General features: G+C 41.1%; 1 protein-coding gene across 4 annotated transcripts in view; it reads right to left on the reverse strand.

Annotated features, from left to right (window-relative positions):
* LOC132896758 (pleckstrin homology domain-containing family G member 1) overlaps positions 1–26921 on the reverse strand; it is a 78187-nt gene that overhangs the window by 46308 nt on the left and 4958 nt on the right. The window contains exon 1 of one of the 4 annotated variants that reach the window (XM_060937805.1): positions 9316–9481. The exons of 2 other annotated variants lie outside the window; for them this stretch is intronic. Coding sequence is in view for 1 of the 2 variants with exons in the window: in XM_060937804.1 (XP_060793787.1) it covers positions 2664–2673 (10 nt within the window). In the remaining variant the exon portion in view is untranslated. Of the gene's footprint in view, positions 1–2663; positions 2928–9315; positions 9482–26921 lie in introns of those variants that run through there. One more of the 4 variants, XM_060937804.1, reaches the window with a different exon arrangement.

Consider the following 26921-nt stretch of genomic DNA (forward strand, 5'->3'; position numbering starts at 1 on the left):
GGTCATGGTTCCAGAATAGCATGCCACCCAGGAGCAGCCTGGACTCTGGCACTCATCCGACAACGTTTTTGGTGGCCATCCATCAAGGAGGACGTCCAGAGGTTTGTGGCAGCTTGCGACATCTGCGCCAAGAACAAGACTGGCAACAGACCCCCTGCTGGCCTGCTGAGACCCCTTCCTGTTCCCGACCAGCCCTGGTCACACATAGCCCTGGACTTTGTCACAGGACTCCCTAATTCAGGTGGCAATACTCGTATCCTCACTGTTGTTGACCGTTTTTCTAAAGCTGTTCATTTTATCCCTCTGCCCAAGCTTCCCACCGCCAAAGAGACCACTGAATTGCTGATACTCCATGCTTTTCATCTACACGGACTCCCCTCAGACATCATGTCAGACCGCGGACCCCAGTTCTCTGCCCAATTCTGGAAAGCTTTCTGTAAACTCATTGGTGCTTCTCGCAGTCTGTCTTCAGGTTTTCACCCTCATACCAATGGACAGATGGAACGGGCCAACCAGGAGCGGGAAGTGGCCCTCAGGTGCGTGGTGTCTAAGGATGCCGCCTCCTGGAGCAAGACCCTTCCTTGGATAGAGTATGCTCACAACTCCTTACCCACCTCTGCTACAGGTCTTTCCCCCTTCCAGTGCTCTCTGGGGTACCAACCACCACTCTTCCCCATCCAAGAAGAAGTCGTCGCCATGCCCTCTGCCCAGGTGTTTGTGTGCTGCTGCAGGAGGACGTGGGCATTGACCAGGAAGAAGCTCCTATGCTCTGTCAAGATGTTTAAAGAGCAAGCCGACAAACACCGCTCAGCAGCTCCCATCTATCGGGTGGGGCAGCGGGTAATGCTCTCCACTCACCACCTGCCCCTTAAGACGGTCTCCCGCAAATTGGCTCCCAGGTTCATAGGGCCCTTCCCCATCTCCAAGGTAATCAATCCCTGCTCTGTAAGACTGTCTCTGCCCGTAACCATGCGCCGTATTCACCCAACTTTCCATGTCTCCCAAGTCAAACCCCTTATCTCCACTTCCCTATCCCCACCCTCCACTTCTCGATTCCCCCTGCCTGTATCGTTCTGTGTTTTTTTTGTCTAATTTTCTGTCCAGTTTTTGCCCCTGTCTTACCTGCCTGTTCCTTTGGATTGTGTTTTTTGCTTCCTCTGCCTGGGTTTCCCTTGTCCCTGTTTTCTTCAGTTTTTGTGAAGATGTTTTTGTCCCTGACTGTGCCTGCCTGCTCTTCTGTGTTTTGACCTCTTGACCCATTCTTTGACCACTGATTTTTGCCTGAGCCCTATTGTACCTCTGCCCTGTACTTCATTAAAGAAGTTTCTTTTTGTACACTGCCTGTCTTGTGTCTGCTCTTCGGTCCTCACTTCACCTCAGCTCGCCATTTCTGACACTCGCAGTGCATTATGAGTAATATCATAGTTAACACAACAGCTAGCTACCAAAATGATTAGCCTTGACTTTGACACATGAACAGTGAGTGTATCATTTTACCCTCCAGTATTTAAAAACCAACTAATTTTCACAAGATCCACATGCTACATGTAGGTTTTAATGTTTTACTTAGCAGAAAGGCTAACTAGATGGAAGTACCCTAAGTACCTTCAGTACCCTCAGTAGCACAGACTAACAAGCACCATGCATTATTGGTAAACAGGAAGTAGTGAACACTTCAGAGTTCCAGCTGTAACTAAATACCCCTTTCATACCAAGTGGCCAACCCGGGTTATACCCACGCTGATGTGTTTCAAAGGGTTAACCTGCGTTGTTTGACTTGGCTTTGCAACCCAACTCTCAATTTTTGCATGCACAAACGACACACAAATATATTTAATCGTGTTCTCATCATATGGGGTATCAACTAAAGCCAGCATAAAGAAAACCTCACTTACAACAGGCACAGAGAAAAGGGAAAGGCACACATGAGATCCAGACACTGTGTGTGTGTGTGTGTGTGTGTGTGTGTGTGTGTGTGTGTGTGTGATCCCCTCATTTCTAGCCTGCCAGTTAATTGCTATGCATCTCTCCTGGGTTGTAACTCAGGTCCTATCCGAATTGTCATGAATAGGGATTAACCCGTGTTGACTCACTTGGTTTGAACTGACAAAAGAAGGGTTGAACACTGGTCAAATAACTCCGGTCCAACCCTGGTCTTTGGTATGAGAGAGGCATAACATACACCGGCTCTTCTGTCCATCTTTCTGCCCATCTGTCCTTCTATCTGTCCAGCTCTGTCTCTCTTTCTTTCCATTTGTCTGTCTCTCTGTTCCCATAATTTTCTTTTCTCTAACCGTCTCTCTCTGTTGGTCTCTCCTTGTGTGTCTTTCTCTCTTTGTTTGTCACTCTGTTACTGTTGGAATGTCTCCGTTTCTCTTTTTGTCTGTCTTGCTTGGTCTTTTGGATGTCTCATTTTGAGGGAGTTATTTTCTAAACTGCTCTTATCCCGCCATCAGCCCATACACACACACACACACACACACACACACTGTGGGAGACTAATTTAGGTCAGTGGGGGTGGGTGGGAATGAGAGACAGAATAATATACTATCCATCATGACAAAACAGTCCACTGAAAATAAACGACATACACACAACTGAAACAAATCTTGAAACAATAAAAGCAAATGGTAGTATGCATTGTGCGCGCACGCGTGTCTCACCTGTTGGCATGGTGGTCTGCGTCTAGTTTTAAAAGTTTCTCCTCTTCACATTTCCATTTAGTATTCCAGTGCCATCTCACGCTCGGTCTAACTAATCCCCCACGCACACGCGCGCACACACACGCAAACACAGAGGGAGCAGGGAGTGTGTGCGCATGTGTGTGCGCTCACTCACAAATTTCTGTAAATCCTCAGTTTATACACACACACACACAAATTTATCCGTAGCAGCCGTAGTGAAAATGACCTCTCTGTCTGTGTGAGAAACATACACTGAGACAGACAGACAGACACACACACACACACACACTCCCTGTAGCTCCACCCCCTCCACACTACAGGCTTCTACAGAACTGCTCTGTGTCCGAGTTTTCTTTAAGGTGTTGCAACACCCCCCCCCCCCCCCCCCCCCCGTCCATCTGTATCCCTCTCTTATTACTGTCTTTCTGTCAACTTGTGTTCTTTATTTTTTCTTTCTGTCTCTCTCACACATGAATAAGGTGGCATGCACCTTTGGTTAAAGGGGAGTGTGAATGTGTATTATGTATGTATGTGTGTAAAAAAACTAATGCAATAATGAATTTTCAACTTAGTCCATTGGTTTCCAGATCCCCCACTCTCTCTCTCTCTCTCTCTCTCTCTCTCTCTCTCTCTCGCGCACACACACTAAGAGAAGGAAGGTTTTATCTCTGATCAATAGCACAATGGTCACATAAAGACCCCCCACTGCAGTTCCCAAGTGAGCTGTGTGCTTGATCTTCATTGTGTGATATAGATAGATAGATAGATAGATAGATAGATAGATAGATAGATAGATAGATAGATATCACATTAGTTTATATCACATCACATTAGTTTTAAATACACACAGTCTATATGTATTTTTAAAAATACATAGTTTTAAAAACACTACTGACATCAAAACTATGAAATAACATGGAACATATGGAATTATGGAATTTTTAAAAAAGTTTTAAAAACAATACATTTCATATTTTTAATTCTACAAAGTAGTCACTGTTTACCTTGACGCTTTGTACACTATTGGCATTATCGTAACCAGCTTCATGAGGTAGTCGCCTGGAATGCTTTTCAGTTAACAGGTGTGTCTCGTCAAAAGTTAATTAGGGTAATTTCTTGCCTTCTTAATGCGTATGAGATCAAACAGTAAATAGTAAATAATGAGATGAGTAAATAACCCTATTCCACAACTGTAGTAATCCATATTATGCCAAGAACCACTCAACTAAGTAAACGGAAATGACATCCATCATTACTTTAAGATGTGAAGTGCATTTTAATTAATAAAAATGAAGGGAAAAAAACAAATTAGAAGGTGTATCCAAACTTTTGACTAGTACCATATATAGCTATTCAGTACATTAGTTATAATCATAGCAAGTCATTTATTTAACTTTTAGATGAAAATCCTTTTATGTAAATTTTATTGTTTACTGATTTATATTTAAATTTTATGTACATTTATGTTATTACACTTTTTTTTTTTACAAATAATTTATACTTAAAAAACTGCAGTGAGTCTTTTAACAGGAAAGTTGCTAACAGAGATGTTAAAAAAATAAAAGAAAAAGTTGCACTGAAACCTAACCTGTTGTGAAAATTTCATACCAACAACTAATGAAACCAAATGGCACACTGCATGTTTTTGCTTCAAGTTAAGCCGTGATTGAGGCAAGTGTTTTTCTTAAAACGTTAGCAAATGAAGGAACATGCCAATGCACGCACGCACACACACACACACACACACACACCAGTGTAACTGTGCATACTCGAAAGGGCTATTCATAACCAGTGACCCAAATTAAACCCACCTCAAGACCACAGCATGCTGACCATCTCGCGCACGCACACACACACACACGTTCCAGTTTTGGGAGGTTTAACAGAAACACTACTGTTGTTATGGTAACCCCAGGAGTTGAGTGTACAAGGGGAAGGGGGGCACACAAAGGCTGACCATCAATAAGCTAGAGAGAGTGAGAACACCGTGCGCACACACACACACACACACACACACACAACCCTTCATTGTTCAAACCCTCATTTGCATTCACTGATCTGAATAGCTGGAGTAGAGTAACATCTGCTGTGATTAACCTCTGTGTGTGTGTGTGTGTGTGTGTGTGTGTGTGTGTGTGTGTGTGTGTGTGTGTTTAGTCTCCTCCAAGTACATTTTCAAATTAATGTGCTCTGGCTAATTATAGTTAATTATGTGATAGCGATGGATAGCTTGACAGACAAAGTGAGGCAAGAGTCACCATGGAACATGATGTTTGTGGATGATATTGTGATATATGGTGGAAGTAGAAAGGCAGTTGAGTTGGGTTTGGAGAGATGGAGGTATGCATTGGAACGAAGAGGAACGAAGGTGAGCAGTAGCAAAACAGAATACATGTGCATCAATGAGAATGGGGATGAGAGTGTAGTGAAGATGCAAGGAGTAGACGTAAAGAAAGTTGGTGAATTCAAGTACCTGGGGTCAACTGTGCAGGAAAATGGGGGCTGCGATAGTGAGGTGAGAAAGAGAGTGCAGGCAGGGTGGAGCAGTTGGAGAAGGATTTCGGGAGTAATTTGTGATAGGAAAGTCCCAGCAAAAGTGAAAGGTAAGATGTATAAGACAGTAGTGAGAGCAGCTGTGATGTATGGATTGGAGACCGTACCCTTAACGAAGAGACAGGAGGCAAAGTTGGAAGTGGCGGAGTTGAGGATGTTAAAGTTTGCGATGGGAGTGACAAGGTTGGACAGGATAAGGAACGAGCACATCAGAGGGACAGCACATGTGGAGAGCTTGGGAATTAAGCTAAGAGAGATGAGACTGAGATGGTGTGGGCACATCCTGAGAAGAGATGCAGAGCATGTTGGAAGGAGAATGTTGAGGATGGAGCTGCCAGGCAAACGAAAACGAGGAAGGCCAAAGAGGAGATACATGGATGTGGTGAGAGAGGACATGAAAGTGGCAGGTGTGGTAGAGAAGGATGCGGAAGACAGAGAGCAATGGAGACGAAAGCTCCGCTGTGGTGACCCCTAATCGGGAGCAACCAAAAGAAGAAGAAGAAAACGTGATTGTGAAATATTGTGAACTGTTCTCACTGCTCAGTGCGCAATCTCAAACATTTAGCATCATGCTGAGCATTTCCTCACACAGACACCAGGCACATTGAGAAAATGAAGTTTTTAAAGAAATTAAATTTGAAATTTTTTTCGAAGATTAAAAAATGATGAGACTGACAAGTGTCTATCAATTCCTTATAAATCCTTAAAAACAGAGCAAAGTGCAATAAAAATTCTTCAGTTCATAAATTTGTTGTATAATTATAATAATTTCAATACAATGTAAATGTAAATAAATATATACAGTGTTCCCTCTGAAAGTATTGGAACAGCAAGGCCAATTATTTTGTTTTTGCTGGACACTGAAGACATCTGGATTTGAGACGGGAAAAAAATAATGTAGATAATAGATTTAAAGTTGAGGTTTCATTTCCTGATATTTTCATCCAGATGTTAAGTATGTTACTGAGGTGAGCCCTGGTAGATTGATTGTTTTAAGGTTAACCTATATGTGAACCCTTGTCTTGTCTTGGTGTAATATCCTGGTAAAACTTGAACTCTTCAAACTGAACCGCAGTCTCTTGTATTTTTGTACCAAAATGGACATTGTGCATTTGTGTGCGAATGTTATGTTGCACCCATCTTTGTCTTGTCATTAATGTGGTTTATTGTACTTATAGCCATTTATATACCTTGTTTTGTAATCTTTCTATTTCTCTATAAATGCACCATGGGGAGTTTGAAGGAAACAGTATTTCAATGCACTGTATACCTGTATATGGACGGATTGACAATAAAGCTCTCTTGACTCTTGATGTGAATATAAGGAAATCCATCTAGCCATCCATCATCTATACCATTTATCCATCAGGCTCTTATGGAGCCCCTAAAGGGACATGTTTTTAAAATCTCATCTCATCTCATTGTCTCTAGCTGCTTTATCCTGTTCTACAGGGTCGCAGGCAAGCTGGAGCCTATCCCAGCTGACTACAGGCGAAAGGCGGGGTACACCCTGGACAAGTCACCAGGTCATCAAAGGGCTGACACATAGACACAGACAACCATTCACACTCCCATTCACACCTACGGTCAATTTAGAGTCACCAGTTAACCTAACCTGCATGTCTTTGGACTGTGGGGGAAACCGGAGCACCTGGAGGAAACCCACACGGACACGGGGAGAACATACAAACTCCACACAGAAAGGCCCTCGCTGGCCACGGGGCTCAAACCCGGACCTTCTTGCTGTGAGGCGACAGCGCTAACCACTACACCACCGTGCTGCCCTGTTTTTAAAATAAATGAATGAATGAATGAATGAATGAATTTTAAAAACCCGCATGAGAAGCCTGAACTCCATAAACATGATGAAGTGTTTGACAGGAGAATGGCCATCCAGAGGGATACAGTTGAGAACGCAAAATGCACCAGAAGATGTAAACTAACATGTGATGTGTGCACCACATACTTTTTATTTTTATTAATTTTTAACACTTATCCCTTTAGGGGCTCCATAGGGTTGCAGCAGGAGTTGGAGCCAATCCCAGCTGTGCACCCTGGGCAGGTCACCAAACTATCACAGGGCTAACACAGAGACAACCAACCATTCGTGCTCACATTCATACCTACGGGCAATTCAGAGTAGCCAGTTGACCTAATCCACAGGTCTTTGGACTGTAGGGAAAATCGGAGCACCCAGAAGAAACCCATACAGGCACAAGGAGAACATGAAAATGCCACATAGAATGGCCTCAGTTGGCCATGAGGTCCGAACCCAGAACCTTCTTGCTGAGAGGCGACAGTGCTAACCACTGCATGCTGTGTTGCCCTGAATATCAGGAAATGAAAGCTGAACTTTGTAAAACATTTCAAAATTGTTTCATAATAGAATGTTTGATCACAATCTCATAATCAGTAACACTCTAATGCGCCTTAATACTGTAACAATGTGTGTTCCACTTTACACTTATTTGAGAGTGAGAGAAAGAGATGGTCAGTGAGCTGGGTTTTAATTTGGGTCACTGGTTATGAATAACTACTGCATTTTTGGATTGCTACACTGACCGTTCTCTCTCTCTCTCTCTCTCTCTCTCTCTCTCTCTCTCTCTCTCTCTGTGGTTGTGTGTGTATCAACAGAAATTTTCTCTCTCAACCACACACTGATGATACTATGGAAGTATGAAATGCAATTAAAGATGTAACAGTGTACCAAGAAAAGGAACTCTGTGTGTGTGTGTGTATGGGGGGGGGGATGAGGGTATCTTTCCTTGAAAAGGAAGTATCTTGAAGAGCAAGTATCTTTCCTCACACATCCACCCCAGCCAGAATTGATCGATCTTTTTCTCTCATCAGGTCTGCATTAGGCAGGTGTTTGAACATGTCCTAATAACGATGCACAATGAGGACCTATTCCTCATCCTGTTTTCATTAAATATTCATTTTTAGTGTCTGTTGATACTATTGTTTATTATTACAGTAAAGTCCAAAAAAGTCAACATTTTACATTTCCCCCCTAATTAAACTTGTCCAAAATAAGGACCCTTGGAATTCATCCAACTTCTAAATAGGAGATATTTTATGTCCTGACTTGACAATTTATTGTGAGCTCGCGAGCAATGTAGATATTTGACAGCCCAGCTAGTTAGCATACACAGAATCTCATCTCATCTCATTAACTGTAACCACTTTATCCTGTTCTACAGGGTCGCAGGCAAGCTGGAGCCTATCTCAGCTGAGCTGACTATGGGCAAAAGGCGGGGTACACCCTGGACAAGTCGCCAGGTCATCACAGGGCTGACACATAGACACAGACAACCATTCACACTCACATTCACACCTACGGTCAATTTAGAGTCACCAGTTTACCTAACCTACATGTCTTTGGACTGTGGGGGAAACCGGAGCACCCGGAGGAAACCCACGCATACACAGGGAGAACATGCAAACTCCACACAGAAAGGCTCTCGCCGGCCACGGGGCTCGAACCCGGACCTTCTTGCTGTGAGGCGACAGCGCTAACCACTACACCACCGTGCTGCCCCATACACAGAATATAATAACAAAATAAAGATATTTCACACACTCTGGAACACGTCTGATCTATAGAGTATAAACTCTGAGGAATGATGCTGCCTATGTAGGGAAACTCCTCATTACCAGAATACAGAGTGAAAATAAAATGAAACATCCCCAAAATACAATATTGTTAGATATCATATAAATGATCATCACTACATCAAGTCATAGATACCTACTCTGTGTGTGTGTGTGTGTGTGTGTGTGTGTGTGTGTGTGTGTGTGTGTGTGTGTGTTAGATAATGCTACTGTGCAAAGCTAAAACTCTTTGGTCAGCAATACTAAATATCTCTCTCTCTCTCTCTCTCTCTCTCACACACACACTTTCACAAATACACACACATTTACAGAGAAATAAACAAATACCTTTACATATACATGCACACTTTTACAAAAACACCCACCCACTCCTTTTACAGTTAGTCTAAATGGCAACAAACACTACTCCTGTTGTTCACATAAAACTAAAAGGTGTGTGTGTGTGTACACAAGTAATGCGTCTCACCTCCTCAGCCCCACAGCTACTGAACTTTCCTCCGTCTCATTATTCCACACAGTAAAATCCTTCTGAAGTGTAATTCCATACTCCAACCTCTCTCTCTCTCTCTCTCTCTCTCACACACACACACACACACACACACACTGAGCAAGTGAGTACTGTCTCTGTAGTGCTGAGCGTCTGACTGAACAGTCCACACCTCTGTGACATCAGTAAAGAGAGAGAGAGAGAGAGAGAGAGAGAGAGAGAGTGTATCATGACCAACCATTCTCTCTCTCTAACACATGCACACACACACACACACACACACCTTATTCTGGATAAGAGTTGACACTTAAGCAACACAAATTATATGAATTACTGCATGAGAGAGACAGACAGACAAAATCAAAAATGGAGAGGACACACACACACACACACACACACCCCTCTGGTGTAGTGATGCCCCTGAATGAGTGTGTGCAGCCACATCTGTGTTCAGGTGTGTTAACAGTCCAGTTTCATGGTCTGAAATCATTCTCTCTCTCTCACACACACACACACACACACACACACACACACACACACACACACACACACACACACACACACACACACACACACGAGTCAAAGGAAAGTCCCCACATTAGGATCCAGGAGTCATTCCTGGTCAACACTTCCTGAGATTGAAGCACTACTCTTGGAATTTTTTTTTTAAAAACACACACACACACACACACACACACACACACACACACACACACACACAATCTTATTTGATAAAAACAACAGGTCATTATTACTGATAAACATATCAATGAAATAAAATTAACGTGAGTAAATCTAATCCTATAGCAAGACTGCATTCTCTTGCACTGAACTGCATGGGCATGGCCTATTATTCTAATGAGTAAACCTTATGATAGATATCATACAAATGATTATCGACACATCCCTCATCACTGATTCAGAAATTCGTCACCGTACGACTGAAATTATTCACAGCAAAAAGATTTGTCACAAATGCTACGTGTTTTTGCAGTCATACACTTCACTACTGTGGCAGGAAATGCCGCACTTCCTGCTCTGGATGTTTGGACATTAGGGAGCAAACAGGAAGTGACATCATACAACATGTCAATGAGTAAGGAGTGTGAATCAGAGACGGAATGACATCACAACTATTTATACACACATTATCTACACAACACCTCACCTGAATGTAATGTCGCATTAAAAAAAGACCTACACGAACAGACAAACACCCTCATCCACACAGATATACACAGAGAAACACAAAGTAAACTTTTGCTACATTTACGCCTGGTGTCCACACTACTCCAGAGTTTTCAAGCCCCAAAAGTGGAGGCTTTTGGAAACACTGCTGATCATGTTTTAGATTGAAAAATCCGGGGTTACGTTTTAGCCTGAACAGGCAAAAACGGAGTTGTTTGGAAACGATCATGCAGACACCAACGTTTGTGTCCTGCTTAGGTCTCATCAGTCATGACGTATCCTTCCCTGATCCATCACACGCCCATCACATGACCCTTTTCTGGAAGAAAACAAATGGTATCAGTGGAATTAGAAGCGTTGCTAACCTTCTTATGTTAACTAGCAGCAGGTGTGCAGTTAAATTCTGCATTTTATAATGCTACAACTGCCTACATCTTATTTTTCACCATTGCTGTTTCTCATTCGTAGTATTTCCTGCAGCTAAGCAACCAGCTGTAGAGTAGATGATAGCTTCCTGTTTATATTGGCATACCCATATCCAATGAACAGTGGTGCTTGAAAGTTTGTGAACCCTTTAGAATTTTCTATATTTTTGCATAAATATGACCTAAAACATCATCAGATTTTCACACAAGTCCTAAAAGTAGATAAAGAGAACCCAGGTAAACAAATGAAACAAAAATATTATACTAGGTCATTTATTTATTGAGGAAAATGATCCAATGTTACATATCTATGAGTGGCAAAAGTATGTGAACCTTTGCTTTCAGTATCTGGTGTGACCCCCTTGTGCAGCAATAACTGCAACTAAACGTTTCCGGTAACTGTTGATCAGTCCTGCACACCGGCTTGGAGGAATTTTAGCCCATTCCTCCGTACAGAACAGCTTCAACTCTGGGATGTTGGTGGGTTTCCTCACATGAACTGCTCGCTTCAGGTCCTTCCACAACATTTCGATTGGATTAAGGTCAGGACTTTGACTTGGCCATTCCAAAACATTAACTTTATTCTTCTTTAACCATTCTTTGCTAGAATGACTTGTGTGCTTAGGGTCGTTGTCTTGCTGCATGACCCACCTTCTCTTGAAAGTCAGTTCATGGACAGGTGTCCTGACATTTTGCTTTAGAATTCGCTGCTATAATTCAGAATTCATTGTTTCATCAATGATGGCAAGCCATCCTGGCCCAGATGCAGCAAAACAGGCCCAAACCATGATACTACCACCACCATGTTTCACAGATGGAATAAGGTTCTTATGCTGGAATGCAGTGTTTTCCTTTCTCCAAACATAATGCTTCTCATTTAAACCAAAAAGTTCTATTTTGATCTCATCCGTCCACAAAACATTTTTCCAATAACCTTCTGGCTTGTCCACATAATCATTAGTAAACTGCAGACAAGCAGCAATGTTCTTTTTGGAGAGCAGTGGCTTCTTCCTTGCAACCCTGCCTTGCACACCATTGTTGTTCAGTGTTCTCCAGGATGGTGGACTCATGAACATTAACATTAGCCAATGTAAGAGAGGCCTTCAGTTGCTTAGAAGTTACTCTGGGGTCCTTTGTGACCTCACCAACTATTACACGCCTTGCTATTGGAGTGATCTTTGTTAGTCAACCACCCCTGGGGAGGGTAACAATGGTCTTGAATTTTCTCCATTTGTACATAATCTGTCTGACTGAGGATTGGTGGAGTTCAAACTCTTTAGAGATGGTTTTGTAACCTTTTCCAGCCTGATGAGCATCAACAACGCTTTTTCTCAGGTCCTCAGAAATCTCCTTTGTTCGTGCCATGATACACTTCCACAAACGTGTTGTGAAGATCAGACTTTGATAGATCCCTGTTCTTTAAATAAAACAGGGTGCCCACTCACACCTGATTGTCATCCCATTGATTGAAAACACCTGACTCTAATTTCACCTTCAAATTAACTGCTAATCCTAGAGGTTCATATACTTTTGCCCCTCACAGATATGTAATATTGGATCATTTTCCTCAATAAATAAATGACCAAGTATAATATTTTTGTTTCATTTGTTTAACTGGGTTCTCTTTATCTACTTTTAGGACTTGTGTGAAAATCTGATGATGTTTTAGGTCATATTTATGCAGAAATATAGAAAATTCTAAAGGGTTCACAAACTTTCAAGCACCACTGTACATGAATGGTCATGTGATGTGGATTTTCAGGGGTGTTAGTATGGTTGGATATTATTTTTAATATGGAGCCAAAATGCTCGTCTGGACAGAGATCGTTTTAAAACGATCTCCATGTGGCTGTAACCCCCAGAGAAACACACATACACACACAGTGTTTCATATATTTAGCTCTAATTCTCAAATCTCAGTCTCTGTCCCATAATTTTATGCATGAAAATATATATATATATGTGTGTGTGTGTGTGTGTGTGTGTGTGTGTGAGAGAGAGAGAGAGAGAGAGAGAGAGAGAGAATTCTCATGCTGCTTTCGGCAGCACTATTTGGTGCCATTCACATCAACACACACACACACACACACACACACACACACACACACACACACACACACAGACTGAGCCTTATGGTGGGTATATTTATATAAAACGCCCCAAACTGTTACCAAAAGTTCTGAAGTATGTGATTGTATAGAAGGTCTTTCTATGCTAGAACATTACAATTTCCCTTCACTGGAACTAAGGGGCCCAAACCTGTTCCAGCACGACAATGCCACTATGCACAAAACATCTTTTAAGACATGGTGTGTTAAGTTTGGAGTGGAAGAACTCAAGAGTCCTGCACAGAACCTTGACCTCAACCCCACTGAACACCTTTAGGATGAACTGGAACACTGACTGCACCCTAGTCTGGTTAACACCAGACCATATCACAAGTGAAATATGGTCTGGAATCCGCCTATTGAATTTCTTGTAGGGGAGGTGTAGTTTACGATTGTCAACGGCCATTTATTGGACGTTGCGAATGTCTAGCATTTGGCGTATACGTAGCCCATGGCCAATCATGGCAGTTGTACCCGGTGATGTAGTTAGAGCGACGAAGAAGAGAAGGAAGGAGAAGGCAAAACAAAAATAGACTGTAACGCCAAACGCTGTTCTTTTTTTAAAACAAACTTTCGCTCTAAACTATTCAGAACAGTGTCTAAAGCTTGATCGAAAGTTTGGTTCGTATCGCTCGCCGCCATGTTAAATGTGATCCGTAAACAGTCCCAAATAAACTACAAGCTTCCGTTTGTCGAGTAGTACGCGTCACCGTCTTTCCACCCCTCCCCACTCTCTGATTGGCTCCCTAACTCAGGCGAGCCTTTAGACCATAGTTTCCATGCTGTCTTTTCAGATCGGAACGATTGTGCAAAGCAGCATGGGATTTCCCAGGCTAACTGCACCCCAGGCCTCCTCATCCAACATCAGTGCCTGATCTCACTCATGCTCTTGTGGCTGAATGAACACAAAATCCCAACAGCCACGCTATAAAATCTAGTGGAAAGCCTTCCCAGAAGAGTGGAGATTATTATGACAGCAAAAGTGGAATAAATCTGACAGGAAATGATGTTCAACAAGTATATATGGGTGTGATGGTCTGGGGTACACATACTATTAGCCATATCTGCATGGTATAAACACTAAACTATGCTACTCTAATTCTATACTTTTTATACCATGCCATACTCGACACTATAATAAAGCATTCTATGCTGTACTATACTATATTATCCTACTCAATACTATCCTATCCTGTGCTAACTCATATTATTATACACTATGTTACACTATAGTATACTCTTCTATGCTATGCTTTACTGTACTATACTATTATACAACCCCAAATCAGAAAAAGTTGGGACGGTATGTTGAAACTGAATTTAAAACAGAGAATAATGATTTGTAAATTATCTTTGACCCGTATTGTACTCAAAACAAGACAACAGCACATTATGAGACATGCTTCATGAATTGCATTTTTTTTTTCTGAAATTAAAAGCACTTTCAATTTTGATTCTTGCAACACATTTCAAAAAAGTTGGGATGGTAAAGCATTTACCACTTTATAATGTTTCCATTCCTTCCCACAACACTTAAAAGATGTTTAAGGACTGAAGCCACCAAGTGATGAAGTGTTTCAGGTGTTTTGTTGTCCCATTCTTCCTGCAAACAAGCCATAAGGTGTGCAACAGTACAAGGTCATCATTGTCATTTTTGGTTTAAAAATTCACCACACATTCTCTTTTGGGGACAGGCACCCTCTTTTTCTGCAGCCATGCCTTTGTAATGTATGCAGAATGTGGTTTTGCATTGTTTTGTTGAAATATCTGTGGAAAAAATGTCATCTTGAAAGCAGCATATGTTACTCCAAAATCTCAAAGTACTTTTCTGCATTAATGCTGCCATCACAGAAGCGAAAGTTATCTTTGCCAAGGGCACTGACACAACCCCATACCATGACAGACCCTGGCTTTTGGACTTGTTATTGGGAACAGTCTGGATGGTCCTTGTCAGCTATGGTCCAGAGCACATAGTGTCCATTTCTTACAAAAAAATAAAAAATAAAATAAAATAAATAAAAACATTGAATACTGATTCTTGTGACCACAATACACATTTCCACTGTGTGGTCCATTCCAGATGCTTCCAAGTCCAGAGAAGATGATATTGCTTCTAGACACAATTAACATAAAGCTTCCTTTTTGCACAGTAAAGTTTTAACTGGTATTTGTGGATGTAATTCTGCATTGTAGTGCTTGACAAAGGTTTGCCAAAGTAACCCTGAGCCCATGTGGTTATATCAGCTATAGATTGATGATGGTTCTTGATGTAGTGCCGTATGAGGGATCAGAGATCACAGGTGTTCAGCTTAGGCTTGTGCCCTTGCCCTTTTTGCACCAAAATTCCTCCAGATTCCTTGAATCGTTTAATGCATGGTAGAGGGTGAACTATCCAAATCCATTTGTATCTTTCTTTGAGGAACATTGCTTTTAAACATTTAAATAATTTTCTCATGTGTATGTTAACAAACTGGAGGTCCTCAGGCCATCTTTGCTCCTCAAAGACTAGGCCTTTCCTGGATACTGATTTTGCACCAAATTACGATTACAATCATCTATTGACTTCACATTACAGGTATTTAGCAGATGCCCTTATCCAAACGACATACAATGAACACACGCACACATACAAAGTGCCTGGGGAGCAGTTGGGGGTTAGGTGCCTTGCTCAAGGGCATTTCAGCCATGGATTATTCCTGCCAGTCCTGGAAATTGAACCAGTAACAGCTGCTTCTCCAAACTTTAGGCCATCATCTGTTTCAAATCACAATGTTTAATTGTTTTACCTCATTACTAGCCCTAAATTTCCCCATCCAATTTTTTTTTGGAATGTGTTGCAGGGCTGAAATGCAGGAATGGATGTATATTAATAAATGAAATAAAGTTGACCAGACAAAACATGAAATATCTTGGGTTCATACTGTCTGCAATGCAACACAAATCAAAGCAAGTTGAGAACTCACTGCTTTCTTTTTTTATTATTTGTACTTTCCATACTGTCTCACCCTTTTCTGATTTGGGGTTGTATATTCTTCTAAGCTGTGCTGTATTATGTTCTACACCCTTTCATGCTGTTCTGTACTATACTTTCACTTGTTCTACTATTCTATATGATGACTATGGGTGTGGAAACTTTTACACTCAGCTGTATATACATGTTCAGATTTCCTCTCAAACATCCTGATTAGTGAAGCAGTACAAAGACACAAGTGTGTTTCTGTCAGCCAGAACATGTACTAATTACTGCATAATGATGTCACGACTAAATTATCTCTGAACCCTGAAGCTACAGAGGAGTATGAAACCAGGACAATGCTGATGAGCCAGCAACATCACACACACACACACACACACACACACACACACACACACACACACACACACACACACACACACACACACACTGTAGCAGTGTAAATGTTCCATCTAACCTGGCTTATTATGATATGTAAGGTCACAATATTGTATCATAAATTTATAGATTATCATTTCTCCAAAAATAAGGACTATTTTTTTCTCCGAGGCAACAAATGCTCCCTACTTAGGAACCCTAAAATCTAGTGGAAGATTGATATCAGGACATGTTTATTACATGATGTTTAAGAACACACACACACACACACACACACACACACACACACACACACACACACACACACAGAGAGAGAGAGAGAGAGAGAGAGAGAGAGAGAGAGCACAAGAGAGAGAGCACGCAAGAGATTAGCAGCTCCCAAAGGCAAGATTTTCTTTCTTCGCTGGTTGGATGACTAAAAGCATTAAACAAGTGGGGACACGCCTGTCTAATGAAGGGTTATCTGTGTTTAAACTCTGCTTTAAGACATTAACACACACACACACACACACACACACACACACACACACACACACACACACACACACACACACACACACACACATAATGGGGCCCAGATGTGCAGTAGACAGTCAGTAGGACTGTGTAAGGACATGAAGAATTTCCTGACACAGCAAACGGAGTGAAACACACACACACACACACACACACACACACACACACACACACACACACACACACACACACACACTTCAACTCACAATAACACAATCACTAGCTATCAAACACGAATACTACATTAAACACAAATACAATATTTATCCTTTATTATGGAATATTTATTCAGCTTTGCATGAAAAACTTTTGAATGAAATGAAAATCTGTTTATTTCTATTTTATAAATGGAACTGAAAAGTGAAATGCCTTGACTTCTAGAAGTTTCTGTCCTTATTCTGTACTTTTGTGATGTGACTGTTACACACACAGAGCATGTGATACCAATGTTGTCTGCAGCGTGTGGTGTGTAAAGCATTACATCTTTCTGGTGTTCGTGTTGTTAGCGAAGCATGAATTCTTACCAAATGACAGGAATCAGACCACAGCTGGATAGTGTTGCATGTTGCTATGCCAACGCATAGACTGACTGACTGTCCGTAATAAGTGTCGTAATGGTTTCAATGTAACAAGCTACTGCTAGAACTGGAATTTGATGTAGTGAACACAGACACATGGGGTGATCAGCACTCTTGGAACACCGCTTAGTGCTGAATGTTGTTAGAAGTTGTATTGTTCACATTTTCATTCTTCTACATGAACAATGTTGAGAGACTTTCTGCAAGTACTGATTCCACTGTCTCTGTAGTAGCAACATATGGCAATAAACTACGTGTTAATTACTTTACTTAGTTAGTATGTGATTGCCTGAGAGGAGAAAAGATGGAGCTTGAGCACTTTTATTCTTCAACCATGCCTACAGGCTGATCAGTGAACACTGATTACTTTAATACGCTTGATATCGTGTTATTAATCTGCAGGGCTGAGCAATCAGTTGACCGCACGATGCAAAAGAGTTCAGCTCAGCTCCACCTACACTGCAGTGCTGATCACTGCTCTGATCACTGCGTCCTGTTTCCTTGTACACAGCGCTGCATATTTCTGGCACAGTGATGATGCACCGTGTGTGTGTGACACATGGCCAAGTCACACAATGTACAGAAAGTGTGTGCCAATAACTTCAGGACATCATACAGAGTGTGTGTGTGCGCGCACGCACGCACACGCACACACACAATCATGTGTTTTTATTATACCCATGTGTCCATTATGTGTTAGCTACGAGCAAAAATTTAAAAAGTTAAACTCCAAACAATCCTGATGATGGAGCAAATCTGGAATATAATTTTATAGCAACAGGAGACAGGCATCAACATCCAGGATGAACTCTCTCTCTCTCTCTCTCTCTCTCTCTCTCACACACACACACACACACACACACACACACACTCTTGCTCACCACTTTTACACAGAGATCCCACTATACAGCCATTAAGAATACTCCTCATTATGCCAGCTTTGGTTGTTTACACTGAACCAAACAAACAAAGACGGCATAACGCCATCCCAGTGTTTTTAGATAGCATGCCAACGTTTTGAAACCAGAGGTGTGACGTGTAACACAATGGATTGTTGGCGTCTAGTGTGACTTACAACATACACACTGGAAATATGAACACCCCGAGCATACTGGCATTGCTTTCAATACAAGGAGCTCCCGGACTTTGCTGTCTCCCCAATTCACAGACAATTGGTTCCTGTAGCAAACTACTGCTTCGGATTATCAGTGAACAGTTTCTTCATATATATATATATATATATATATATATATATATATATATATATATATATATATATATATATATATATATATATATATATTTTTTTTTTAATAAATCCCTGTGTAGGGGGTCGCACACATACACTGTAAACCCGAATAAGTTGAGTTTACTTAAAAAAATTGAGGAAAGTGGTTGCCTTAAAAAAATAAGTAATTATTAATGATTGAATTGAGTACCTTAAACTTACCAGAAGATTGTAAGTTTAAGGTACTCAATTCAATCATTAATAATTACTTATTTTTTTTAAGGCAACCACTTTCCTCAATTTTTTTAAGTAAACTCAACTTATTCGGGTTTACAGTGTAATACATACTCAAAAAGTCACACCCCTGTCCCGCCATGCCGGCTCTCTCTTTAAACAGTCACCGACCCAAATTGATGTCTACCTCCACTGCTGGCTCAGAGGGAGAACAACACAAAAACCCCATTCGACATTCGTATGTTTTATACAGAACACCAAGATGGAATAAAGGCGCAACATTCCTGCCTTGAAGAGACTGTGTAAAATAGGCTATCTCTCTCTCCTTCCCTCCCTCTCTCTCTCTGAATATAGAATTTAGGGCAGAGAGACACAGAGAGTGTCTTCTAGATGATTCACTGTTCTAGCTTTAAATAAGCGAAACTGAACACACACACACACACACACACACACACACACACACACACACACACACACACACACACACAGGTCACCTGAATTGTATTAGGGTGTGTGTGAATAACACAGACCCCATACAGTATCACGGATTAGTCTGACATACAGAAATGGGGTGTGTATATATTATATGTACAGTGCTCAGCGTAAATGAGTACACCCCCTTTGAAAAGTAACACTTTAAACAATATCTCAATGAACACAAACAATTTCCAAAATGTTGAAAAGACAAAGTTTAATATAACATCTGTTTAACTTATAACATGAAAGTAAGGTTAATAATATAACTTAGATTACACATTTTTCAGTTTTACTCAAATTAGGGTGGTGCAAAAATGAGTACACCCCACAACAAAAACTACTACATCTAGTAGTTTGTATGGCCTCCATGATTTTTAATGACAGCACCAAGTCTTATAATAATAATAATAATAATAATAATAATAATAATAATAATAATAATAATAGGTTCAATTTATATAGCGCCTTTCTAAAACCCAAGGACGCTTTACAATTATAGACAGGGGAAAAAAAAAGTCCACCAAATAGGGGTCAGGATGTAATTCCAGTGGTGTAGCAGCCACAGTCCCACCAAAAGACGCACGAAAACAAGTCCCACACCACCAGCACAGCCACCGCGACGCCACCAGCAACATCACTCGAACACCACACCATGGATCCACAGAGCGAGCACAGAAACACCGCCATGCAGAGCGCTGGTGTGTCCCAAACCGCCTGCACAGCCGCCGCGACGCCACTGAGCAACATCGCCCGGAACATCACGCCAAGCATTAAAGCACAGAGCGCTGGACAACCACGATGTCAAAATGAGCAACAAGCTCACTGCAGTCCACAGCTGGGAGCACAGGCATCACCCACAGCAAACCAAGGCTTGGAGGGGACCGATGCCCAAAACTGGGTCTGGAGCTACACCAGAAGCAGTGGACAAAACACTCAAATAAACATCAAACTACACAAACACACAGAAAAAAATAGCTCCGGTGAAAAGCAGCAGCCAGAATGCGCATGATGTACTCTCAACCGGAAATGGAAACGGCATGGAATGAACAAGTTGGTGACATTTAGCAACATCAATCTTTTTCCATTCTTCAACAATGACCTCTTTTAGCGACTGGATGCTGGAAGGAGAGTGGTGCTCAACTTGTCTCTTCAGAATTCCCCATAGGTGTTCGATTGGGTTCAGATCAGGAGACATACTTGGCCACTGAATCACTTTCACCCTGTTCTTCTTCAGAAATCCAACAGTGGCCTTAGATGTGTGTTTAGTCATGTTGGAAAAGTGCATGACGACCACGGGCACGGAGTGATGGTAGCATCTTCTCTTTCGGTATAGAGCAATACATCTGTGAATTCATGATGCCATCAATGAAATGCAGCTCCCCGACACCAGCAGCACTCATGCAGCCCCACATAAGGACACTGCCACCACCATGTTTCACTGTAGGCACCATGCATTTTTCTTTGTATTCCTCACCTTTGCAATGCCATACAGTTTTGAAGCCATCAGTTCCAAAAACATTTACTGTATCTTGGTCTCATCACTCCAGAGTATAGAGTCCCAGTAGTCTTCATCTTTGTCAGCATGGGCCCTGGCAAACTCTAGGCAGGCTTTTTTGTGCCTGGGCTTTAGGAGAGGATTCTTTCGTGGACGGCATCCATGCATGCCATTCCTCTGCAGTGTACACCGTGTTGTGTCACGGGAAATAGTCACCCCAGTTTGGCTTTCTATTTCTTTAGATAACTGCAGTGAACTTGCATGCTGATTTTCTTCAACCCTTCTCATCAGAAGACGCTCCTGTCGAGGTGTTAACTTCCGTGGACGACCTGGACGTCTCTGTGAGATGGTTGCAGTTCCATCTTTCTTAAATTTTTGTACCACTTTTGCTAAAGTATTCTGACTGATAAGTAAAGCTTTGCTGATCTTCTTGTAGCCTTCACCTTTGTGGTGTAAAGAAATTATTTTCTTTAGGGAATACCTGAAGAGACAAGTTGAACATCACTCTCCATCCAGCATCCAGTCACTAAAAGAGGTCATTGCTGAAGAATGGAAAAAGATTGATGTTGCAAAATGTCGCCAACTTGTTCATTCCATGCTTAGAAGACTTGGTGCTGTCATTAAAAATCATGGAGGCCATACAAAGTACTAGATGTAGTAGTTTTTGTTGTGGGGTGTACTCATTTTTGCACCACCCTAATTTGAGTAAAACTGAAAAATGTGTAATCTAAGTTTATATTATTAACATTACTTTCACATTATAAGTTAAACAGATGTTATATTAAACTTTGTCTTTTCAACATTTTGGAAATTGTTTGTGTTCATTGAGATATTATTTAAAATTTTACTTTTCAAAGGGGGTGTAGTCATTTACGCTGAGCACTGTATGTGTGTGTGTCTTTGTTCCCATGCCTTTCATCATCACAATTACTATGGAATCTTGGAAGCACACACACACACACACACACACACACATGACCCTAGATTATTTAATGCTGAAACCAATCACTAAGCCCCGCCCCTAAACACTGACTTGTTGCTTTCAAGAAAACTTGAAGTTACAGCTTAACTGTTATAATGTTTTTTTTTAATGGTTTTTAAGAAGAAACCTTTATTTGTCATATGCAAACTTCAAGCACAGTGAAATTCATCCTCTGCATTTAACCCATCTGAAGCAGTGAACACACACACACACACTCAGAGCAGTAGGCAGCCACACCACAGTGCCCAGGGAGCAGTCAGGGGTTAGGTACCTTGCTCAAGAGCACCTCAGCCCAAGGCCACCCCACATCAACCTAACTGCATGTCTTTGGATTGTGGGGGAAACCGGAGCACCCACAGGAAACCCACGCAGACACGGGGAGAACATGCAAACTTCACACAGAAAGGCCCTCACCGGCCGCTGGGTTCGAACCCAGAACCTTCTTGCTGTGAGGTGACCGTGCTAACCACTACACCACCGTGCTGCCCTGAGCTGACACTGGAGACTCCATAAATATTACATAAACACCTCCTTACAATTGCCCCAGGGGACAAATAAAGTGTTTTGAATTGAATTGAATTACAGAAAACATTACCATTCCACAAATTTGCTTATTATTAGTGGAGGGTCCATTGTATAAGTACGTACCTGTGAATGAGCAGTTTCTATAGAAACTATAAATGTTAATAAATAAATAAATAAATAAATAAATTAAAAAAATCAGTCTAGACCAGCGTTTCTCAATCTTTTTTCAGTCACGGCACCCTTCAGAAGTATGCAAATTCTCAAGGCACCCCCATATAAAATATATGCAGTCACGCTGACCATACGCTGACCCCGGCAGTGACGTTGTGACATGAGAAAGGGGGCTGTGAGACAAATTTTGATGATGCATGAGGCGGCGATGATCTGCATTAGTGTAACTATAGTTTTTTGGAATTTTAATTCATTTTATTTATTTCAATGTTAGAATATATAATTTTTTGACGGCACCCCAACAAAGCCAGACGGCACCCCAGGGTGCCACGGCACCCTGGTTGAGAAAGGCTGGTCTAGACTCCACAAATTAACAACTTTTCACTCCTGTGTGTGCACGCATGTTTGCGCATGCGTATGTTGGACAAGAATGGTTCATATGAGATCCATCTGCTGCCACACACACTTACGGTGAGGACATGCTGATATGAAAACGCACGTGCGCGCACATGCACACAGCTATTTATGTTCCATTTCCTTTTATTTATCCAGTTCATTGTTCAACCCACATCTGCTACAGGCTTGAAAAACAATGACTAGGCCACACATACACACACACACACAAACACACACACACACACGAGTACAAGAAATCCGTCAAACACACATCTGTTGCAGGTCAGCTCTATTCTAAATTGCTGGTTGCTATTGTTTATTGCTCAGTACATACTGGAGCACAGCAGCTGTTTCTACACACATCTCTGGGTAGAAAGGTATTTGGACTGATGTAAATGGTGGTAATGTTGTGGAAGAAAAAGATGGAAACATTTAGACATTTAGTACAAAAACAGATGGATTAGATGGATTCAAACACACACTCTCACACACACACACACACACACACACACACACACACACACACACACACACACACACACACGATCAGAGGCGATTAGGAAAGTCTCTTTATGCATGTGAGACAGGTGCCCCAACAGCACCTCATTTCCTGTTTCTGAGGCCCACAACTACGAACATGATCAGCATCTTGCAGTTTTCTCTCTCTCTCTCTCGCTCTCTCTCTCTCACACACACACACACACACACACACACACTATAGTTAGAAGGGTGTGTCCTTTACATTTCTGTCCACCCCAAACAGGAAGTGGATGTTTTTTCAGCACCCTAAATAATCACTGTTTACTTCCTGTGTGTGTCCAAAAAGAGCCACTACTTTTCCCACAATCCCCTGCAGTATGAAAACGTCAAGAAGCTTTAAAGGTGTGTGTGTGTGATATTAAATAAGTGTACATGCATTTTAAAAATGCATATGATTTAGTTTTGCAGAGCATCAAAAATTACATGATTTCACAGTAAAATATTTGTAATTTGTCATATTGGAAGTAGAAGTTCTAAATGTTGTAAAAGGTTTCAATCATTTAATGAAGTAAAGGTTTGTTGGCAATAAAGAATGAAAAATTCCTGCTTGATTAAAAACAAGAGCCTAAAATTACAACATGGTGACTAAGCAATGAAAGAGGCTATGTGTTTCATTGCTGCCCTAACTGACATAACTTCTGTATTGGCTTTTTTTAATATAATGTCAGGTAGATTGTGTTTTTTTTCCCTTCAATGTTTAAAAAAGTTATCTGTATCATATTGGTGTCTTGGCATCATGTTTATGCTGCATCTTGTACAATAAAATAATCTTCTAAAGCAGTGAAAGAGTACATCCTAATGTGGCATGTGTTAAATCTTCCAGTAATGCAGCTCAGCCACTGCACCCCCTCAGCTATAGTAGACTAAGGCTACGTCAACATTAGTACATTTGAGTTTTAAAACAAGTATTATCTCCATCCAGAGGACCATTTTAACTCCGCATCAGAAATAATCTCCGTCCAGACTAACACACCTGATAATGCACATCACATGACCATTCATATACACTGGGCATGAATGTGCCATGCTGGTTCATTTTCTTCCAGAAAAGGGTCACATGATAGGAGCGTGACAAATCAGGAAAGGATACGTATGTCGTAATTGAGGAGACCCAATCAGGAAGCAAATGTGGGTGTCTGTGTCATTGTTTCAAAACAGCTCTGTTTCTGTCCATCTTGACTGTAACACAACCTTGAAGTTTTCAAACTATGACACAGCAGTGTTTCCAAAATTCTCCGCTTTTAGGGCTTGAAAACTCCAGAGTAGTGTGGACGCCAGGTAGAAACGTAGCAAAAGTGATGCATTTTAGAACTAAAATATATTAATGTGGACGTAGCCTAGTGCTGAGTGATACGACAATGTAATAGATATTGTGAGAAAATGTCACAATCCACTTCTCATGTATCTCATGATAACTAAGCTTAAAAACTGATTAAAAAATAATTACAAAAAAATCACTGAAACCAGCTGATGCGAGTTTAAAATTGTCCTTAAATGTTTAAATTTGTACAATTAAAAAATAAGAATGTTTATCCACTGTTTAATATTGCATTCTCTCAATAAAATTTGATTACATTTTTAAAAATTTGTGTATCAAGAATAAACTGATTTATTACTGGTTATAAATACAGTGGTGCTTGAAAGTTTGTGAACCCTTTAGAATTTTCTATATTTCTGCATAAATATGACCTAAAACATCATCAGATTTTCACACAAGTCCTAAAAGTAGATAAAGAGAACCCAGTCAAACAAATGAGGCAAAAATATTATACTTGGTCATTTATTTATTGAGGAAAATGATCCAATATTACATATCTGTGAGTGGCAAAAGTATGTGAACCTTTGCTTTCAGTATCTGGTGTGACCCTCTTGTGCAGCAATAACTGCAACTAAACGTTTGCGGTAACTGTTGATCAGTCCTGCACACCGGCTTGGAGGAATTTTAGCCCATTCCTCTGTACAGAACAGCTTCAACTCTGGGATGTTGGTGGGTTTCCTCACATGAACTGCTCGCTTCAGGTCCTTCCACAATATTTTGATTGGATTTAGGTCAGGACTTTGACTTGGCCATTCCAAAACATTAACTTTATTCTTCTTTAACCATTCTTTGGTGGAACGACTTGTGTGCTTAGGGTCGTTGTCTTGCTGCATGACCCACCTTCTCTTGAGATGGACAGATGTCCTGACATTTTCCTTCAGAATTCGCTGCTATAATTCAGAATTCATTGTTCCAGCAATGATGGCAAGCTGTCCTGGCCCAGATGCAGCAAAACAGGCCCAAACCATGATACTACCACCACCATGTTTCACAGATGGGATAAGGTTCTTATGCTGGAATGCAGTGTTTCTCCTTTCTCCAAACATAATGCTTCTCATTTAAACCAAAAAGTTCTATTTTGGTCTCATCTGTCCACAAAACATTTTCAATAGCCTTCTGGCTTGTCCACGTGATCTTTAGCAAACTGCAGACGAGCAGCAATGTTCTTTTTGGAGAGCAGTGACTTTCTCCTTGCAACCCTGCCATGCACACCATTGTTGTTCAGTGTTCTCCTGATGGTGGACTCATGAACATTAACATTAGCCAATGTGAGAGAGGCCTTCAGTTGCTTAGAAGTTACCCTGGGGTCCTTTGTGACCTCGCCGACTATTACACGCCTTGCTCTTGGAGTGATCTTTGTTGGTCGCCCACTCCTGGGGAGGGTAACAATGGTCTTGAATTTCCTCCATTTGTTCACAATGTGTCTGACTGTGGATGGGTGGAGTCCAAACTCTTTAGAGATGGTTTTGTAACCTTTTCCAGCCTGATGAGCATCAACAATGCTTTTTCTGAGGTCCTCAGAAATCTCCTTTGTTCGTGGCATGATACACTTCCACAAACATGTGTTGTGAAGATCAGATGTTGATAGATCCCTGTTCTTTAAATAAAACAGGGTGCCCACTCACACCTGATTGTCATCCCACTGATTGAAAACACCTGACTCTAATTTCACCTTCAAATTAACTGCTAATCCTAGGGGTTCACATACTTTTGCCACTCACAGATATGTAATATTGGATCATTTTCCTCAATAAGTAAATGACCAAGAATAATATTTTTGTCTCATTTGTTTAAGTGGGTTCTCTTTATCTACTTTTAGGACTTGTGTGGAAATCTGATGATGTTTTCGGTCATATTTATGCAGAAATATAGAAAATTCTAAAGGGTTCACAAACTTTCAAGCACCACTGTATATCCGTTTTCTGAAATACACTCTGTATTGCTGGCAGTTTGTGAGTGAACCGGAATGTCATGATGTACAGCTTATCAGAAATGGCTTTGGGAATGGTGATAAGGTACTTTTGTTGCATCACCCAGCCCTACATAAACTGC

This window comes from Neoarius graeffei, chromosome 13 (assembly GCF_027579695.1).
Source record: "Neoarius graeffei isolate fNeoGra1 chromosome 13, fNeoGra1.pri, whole genome shotgun sequence".
NCBI classification, from domain to species: Eukaryota; Metazoa; Chordata; class Actinopteri; order Siluriformes; family Ariidae; genus Neoarius; species Neoarius graeffei.